The sequence below is a fragment of the Beta vulgaris genome, chromosome 1 (genome assembly GCF_026745355.1).
Source record: "Beta vulgaris subsp. vulgaris cultivar EL10 chromosome 1, EL10.2, whole genome shotgun sequence".
In the NCBI taxonomy this organism is placed as follows: domain Eukaryota; kingdom Viridiplantae; phylum Streptophyta; class Magnoliopsida; order Caryophyllales; family Amaranthaceae; genus Beta; species Beta vulgaris.
The window spans coordinates 54,971,540-54,977,539 of NC_079202.1; the positions used below are offsets into that span (position 1 = coordinate 54,971,540).

Genomic DNA, 6,000 nt, shown 5'->3' on the forward strand with positions numbered 1-6,000 from the left:
GGTGGCTGGGGGTAGGGGAGGGTGTTTCGGGGGGCATTAAGGGTAGTGGAGGTGGTGTCTTGGTGGTTGGGGGTGGTGTCTTGGTGGCTGTAGGTGGGGGATGATTTGTGGGGGTCACGTGGGGAAGTCAACGCCAGAGAACGGAAGTCAACAGTCAAAATCCGGCGGGAGGTAGTATTTTACAAACTTTTGTATTTTATTAGGTAGTTTTTCACAACTTTTTTTTATTAGGTAGTTTTTCACAAAATTTTGATTTTAATAGGTACTTTTTTCCAAAAAATTAAATATTGATTACTTTAGAGTTTAGATTGACTCATTGCAACCTCATTATTTATGGTCTTCAGGAAACTCCCATTGCCTCTTCCTACCAGCTCATTCTTAAACTAAAGAGATTTTGTTTATAAAACCTTAGTTTTATTGCAAACCATGAGAAAAAACGACTTAGATGATGAAAACAAGAACCTACTCCCAAAGCTCTTATTGGCAAAGCTCTTGCCATGGATAATTTGTTGCATAATAGGCATAAAAGCGAAGTAGCTGAAAGGTGAAGATTAATAGCAAAAGCAAGTTAGAAATAATTTTTTTTTAACAACAACAATGCCCCAATGCACATGTAAATTATTGTTCATAAACCACCTTTCCCACTCTTAAAAGGGTAGGATGATGCATAGTTTATAGTACTACGTACATCTTTTTTAAGTTGATACTCCTTGCAACTATACAAACGTTGTTCAGTCCGCCTTTTTACGATCTCCAAACCATCATATTATTGTTTTTATTAGTAACTGATAACATCTGCAACATAAGAAAGACTTAAACAACACATTTGAGTATGGAGGTATTATCACTAGTCTAAACAAAAACTAATAAGAACAGTAGAGGAAAATAGAATCAGATAAAATAAATTGACAAAAATTTAGAAGTTTGCAAATTAATAACTATCATCAATGTTAAAAGGCATACGCACCTAAGGATTGCATCTACCAACTCCATATATCCGCCTAAGATTAGATAAGTAAGGTAAAAAATAAGATAAAAGTCATAAAACTATTTCTAGAACCAAAATTATCCTTTTATGCATCAATCTGATTTATATTGCCTCTCTTTTTTTACTCTAACCATTTGACCTTCACCTGGAGCAAATGGAATCATTGGGATGTCCTTCTATAATACCCTCAGGGGGTGTTTGTTTAGGGGATTAGGGGTGGGAATGGATATTATATCCCCATGGGTAGATATCCCATGTTTGTTTGAGGGGATATCTAAATTCCATGTGAAGGGGAATGGATTAAACCCCTCTTATCCCACCAAAATAAGACATGGGAGGGGGCAGGTATTAAGGAGGGGATTATTTCTAGTTATGTTAAAAGACGAATTTACCCTTCATTAAAATATACTTCACCAATATTGTTTGCTCTTCTTTACTATCTTTCATTAAAATGGGTAAATTTGTAATTTAGCAATATATTCCCTACTTAAGTACCTCATACCAAACATGGGATAATAATATTCCCAACATAATCCCACTAACATAAAAACAAGGGATTGGGATATATTTAATGAATTCCCACCTTCTAACTCCCATTCCCAATCCCATCCTCTAATCCCCAAACTCCCAATCCCTCATACCAAACGCCCCGTCAGATTCACCAAACTCAGTAACAAACCAACTCATGGAGCCCGTCACAATGGGTTTTCCTTCACAATTCTTCAAAAAAGCTTCAAGGATTAGATAACCACCTACAGGAATTACACCTCTTAGCATAGCAAACAACGGAAAATGAGAGGAAAAGGAAAACTAATTTTCATGGAAAATATTTTACACACTACCAAACGGAGCATGAATCCAACTGATTGTAACTGAATTGAAAATAAGATGGAGAGAATAGGCTAGGAATAATAATCCTACTTATATGATAATATTTAGAATTCTAACAGATCATCGATGTACAATAAGCTATTACTAGTCTCATATGCATATTTATGTTAATGTATAAGTTCTTATTTTTTAATTGTTTGAAATTGCTTTAGTTAGATTAGTTTCATTTTCAATCAAAAATATCTCTTTTAAGCATATTATTTTGGAAAATATTTTATGTGTACATTATATCTTATTATAAATTAAACAATCTTAAGTTTACTTATTAGTTATTACACATAAATATAGATCAAGAAAGAATTGAATATTTTATAGTTAGCATTTTTTTAATAAGTAAAGGGTAGAATAGTAATTTTACAAGACGACACCATAGCTCATCACTTTGCTTATATAATAGAGATAAACTCGTCAATTTATGTTACATTTTCGGGTGTTGTGCATAAAAAAAATTTTTTTTTTGCTATTTGACGCCCTAATTTTTTTTACTAACGCTCTAAATATATTGTATTTTTATACGGTATTTAGTACTTTACCTTTTCTGTTCCTTACTCGCATATAGTCTTAAACTACATAGGTATATAGCCTATATGTAAGCGAGTAACACTCCAAAAACGCTGACGGTGCCGGCGCCCAACTCATAAGCAAATTGAATTCCTTTAGAACCTCTGGAATCTGGAACCTCTCATATGTGATACGCAAAGCTCGAATTGCAGTCTGCAGAAGCTCGTTCCAGGTTCTTGTTTTGTTCCTTAGATGAATCTACTTGTTTGTTGCGGATTTTGGTGTGGAATTGCGATTTTTGAGATCTACTTCATGTGATTATTCATGCGATTGGTTTTATGCTATTTGTTTCATGAATTCAACTTATTTTTTCTTTCTCATACATGCTATCTCATGTTTTTAGTGATAATTTACATGTTATAAACTTACTTATGACTCGAGTTTCTGGGTTTAACTTCTTATCTCATCTTTGTTTCATGGAAGTAAATGATAAGAAAATTTATGTTACAATTTGTAGATGCGCATATTTGTGTTCACTTGTTCTTGTTTAATTTCATGAGATTAATTTTTCAAGTGTTGTGGCTGGAAATCAGTAATGAATGACCTGTCATCCCCGGGCCCAGGGCGGCCGCCCCTCTTGCCCTGGCTCAGGGACGGGCCTGCTCATGAAAGTAAATTGGTCTTGGTTTCAGACCTACATTCTCGAAATTCTAGATCCGCCATTGTTATCTTGTATGAGCTTTTGACTTGCCTTAGTAGGATTGGATGAGTGAAAGAGAATAAAGCTTGTTTAAGCTTATGTAATTAGAAAAAGGTATAAAGCATAAGTCTTTTTGTAAGTTTGACTTCATTGATGAACATAATGTTCACTGACACTTTGATAATCGGCTCCTTGATGAACTGAGCGTGGTCAATTTTTTAAGTTTGGTTTGAAGTTCGAGCTCGAGTTTAGCCAAGTTAAATTAGTTTGAACATGAATGGGATGATAATGACTGGCTTATTTATAGAAAATTAACCAAGCTTTCAACATATGCATGTGATCATTGTATCTCTTTAGCTCCATTCATGAATAAGATAGCGAGGTTACACACCTACACTATGTATAATGGTTTCGATCAGTTACGTGTACTTGTATACACATTTTCTTTTTATGTCTCTAAGTTTGGAGATTTTGGCACACATATTGATGATTAACCTAATGATTTGGTTGCAGACATCAAAAGATGGAGCATAGCCATGAGGAAGAGGTTGTGAAAGCTGAGGAAAATCTTAACGAGGTACCTGTGAAGAAAGAAGAAACACGTGATGAAATGCTTTCAAGGCACAGGTATTATTTGTCTGGTTTATTCCCTGTTTTATTTACATTTTCCAATATCGATTATAAATATGATGTTACTTGCTTATGTCTACTCTCCCGAGGTATTTCATAAGTTGTCCGTTTGATGCTAATTATCATACTTATGCTGTAGATCACTATACAAGGATTCCATTTGGTTGCTTAACTTACTTAGTATTGTGTTTGGATGATTACAGCATGGATCTAGTGTAATTAATGTTAAATATGACAATTGTGAAACTCTTATCGTATATATTCGGGTAATGTGCTATGTGACAATATAGTTGCTGCGTCAGTAGTCTTGATACTTGTTATAGGAAAATAAATATTCATTAGCTGTGATATTCTTAATACCACAGTACATTATGGTGCATAGGCATGTCACCAGGTTAGTATTTTGTGCCAAGTTGATCATGGCTTTGTGCCGTGGCCATGCCGTATTTGGCTCATGTGGTGTCTCTTCTGTTGTGTTGACAGGCCAGGAACCTGGTCAAATCTTTTCTCTTAGGTTTTTGTCGTACCCCTCCCTCATTAAATGCGGCCTAATATGGCCAACCACACGCAGTAGAGGGTGGTGCCCTGCCAAAAGTTGCGACTACCCATACCTTGCGCTGTGCTAGCATAACCCAGTGCCAGCACTAGGTAAATGGAATGCGTATGGGAATCAATCCTTTTCTTCTCCTATCAACAACCTCCTATTAATTTGTCCCTTCATCAATCATCACATTATATTCTTTATTCTATAGATCTTCTATCATTTCAAGTTCAAACTTCTCTCTTCTGACTCAGGTCCTTTTACTGATTTAGGCGTATGCTGTACGTCTCATCCAACTCTTGTGACCTGTCCTTTTTAGTTTCGAGTAGATTGTGTGTGTATGTTGTTTAGGGAACTGTGGGTTAGAAATTTACTGGTGCAGCATGTTATTTCATTGTTTATTTTCAAATTCTTTCCATCTAATTTCACAGGAAAGAGATTAGCCAGCTACAGAACAAAGAGATTGAGATGAAAAAGGCTGCAGCAAAAGGTAGCAAAGCAGAACAGAAAGCAAAGAAGAAGCAAGTTGAGGAGGAAATAGCCAAATTGTCTGCGAACCTCAAAGAAAAGCATGCAGACGAACTTTCATTACTAGGCTACAGCAGTAATAATATTAATGGTAATGACAAGGGAAGCCTTGACACACTTGTTAAAGCCATTGCTGGAGTATCTGTTGCTGCTCCTGCTGATAATAATCACAAGCCTAGTAAAGGCGTTAAGAGACGTGAGAAAAGAGCTCAGCAAGAAGCCGCAAGGGAGCAGAGAATAAAAGAGGAACAAAGCAATATCGTTAGTGATAAAACGGTTGAAAATGAGTTACTAGAGCAGAAACTAGACCCACTTGGATTGACCATTAATGAGGTCAAACCAGATGGCCATTGCCTTTACCGAGCTGTTGAGGATCAGTTAGCTCACTTGTCCGGAGGGTCTTCACCTTACAATTTCCAACAGCTAAGAGAGATGGTAGCTTCTTATATGCGTGATCATGCTTCGGAATTTCTCCCATTTTTCACGTCAGAGAATGCGGTTGAAGGAGAGTCAAATGATTCTCTGGTGGAGAGATTTAATAAGTACTGCATAGAGGTGGAATCAACAGCGGCTTGGGGTGGGCAATTAGAGCTTGGCGCTTTGACCCATTGCTTGAAGAAACATATAATGATATTTTCAGGTTCTTTCCCTGATGTTGAAATGGGTAAGGAGTACAAGCTTGATGATGATGCTTCATTGAATTCTTGTATCAAGCTATCATACCATAAGCATGCCTTTGGTCTGGGTGAGCATTACAATTCCGTAGTTCCGCATTTATAACGAAAATCTTGTGAGCTTTCTTATCGTTTGTTTCCCCTAAGTTAGAAGTGTGCATTAAGAACTCTATTTGTTGAACCCCAAAGTTTCATAGTTCTGTTTCATTCAGTAACACAATACATATACACTTTGAGATTGCTTTGCCGTGATTGTATTTGATATCTTTTACAAATTTTGATACACTAATCAACGTTTGTGTTTGTTCTCCCCTTTTCATGGAGAGCAAGCCTTTGATGAAACTGTCTCACACAAACTTAATGCATGGCCTTTTTGTGCAAATAAGTTTCAATTTCTGTTAGTTTCACCATACACGTTAACACGTATAATTCGTTTAAAGCAGCCTTTTTGTGCTTATAGGATGAGCAGATCTTTTTCCCTTCAAGTACAATATTCCCTTACTCTGATCGACCAGACAACACATAATATGAGGTGAAAGATACTAAA

The 6,000-nt window shown here is 36.2% G+C and overlaps 1 protein-coding gene across 1 annotated transcript; it reads left to right on the forward strand.

The window, feature by feature from the left end:
- Positions 1–2,456: 2,456 nt before the first annotated feature.
- On the forward strand, positions 2,457–5,795 carry LOC104905228 (OVARIAN TUMOR DOMAIN-containing deubiquitinating enzyme 5). Its single transcript, XM_048640003.1, has 3 exons — positions 2,457–2,612; positions 3,594–3,707; positions 4,683–5,795. The coding sequence occupies exons 2-3, from the start codon at positions 3,604–3,606 to the stop codon at positions 5,557–5,559; spliced, it is 981 nt and encodes a 326-aa protein (XP_048495960.1). The 5' UTR covers positions 2,457–2,612; positions 3,594–3,603; the 3' UTR covers positions 5,560–5,795.
- Positions 5,796–6,000: the final 205 nt, after the last annotated feature.

Coding starts and splice junctions, on each gene's coding strand:
- LOC104905228 (XM_048640003.1), top strand. CDS start 3,604: ATGGAGCATAGCCATGAGGAAGAGGTTGTGAAAGCTGAGGAAAATCTT. Junction 3,708..4,682: donor GAAATGCTTTCAAGGCACAG/GTATTATTTGTC, acceptor CTAATTTCACAG/GAAAGAGATTAGCCAGCTAC.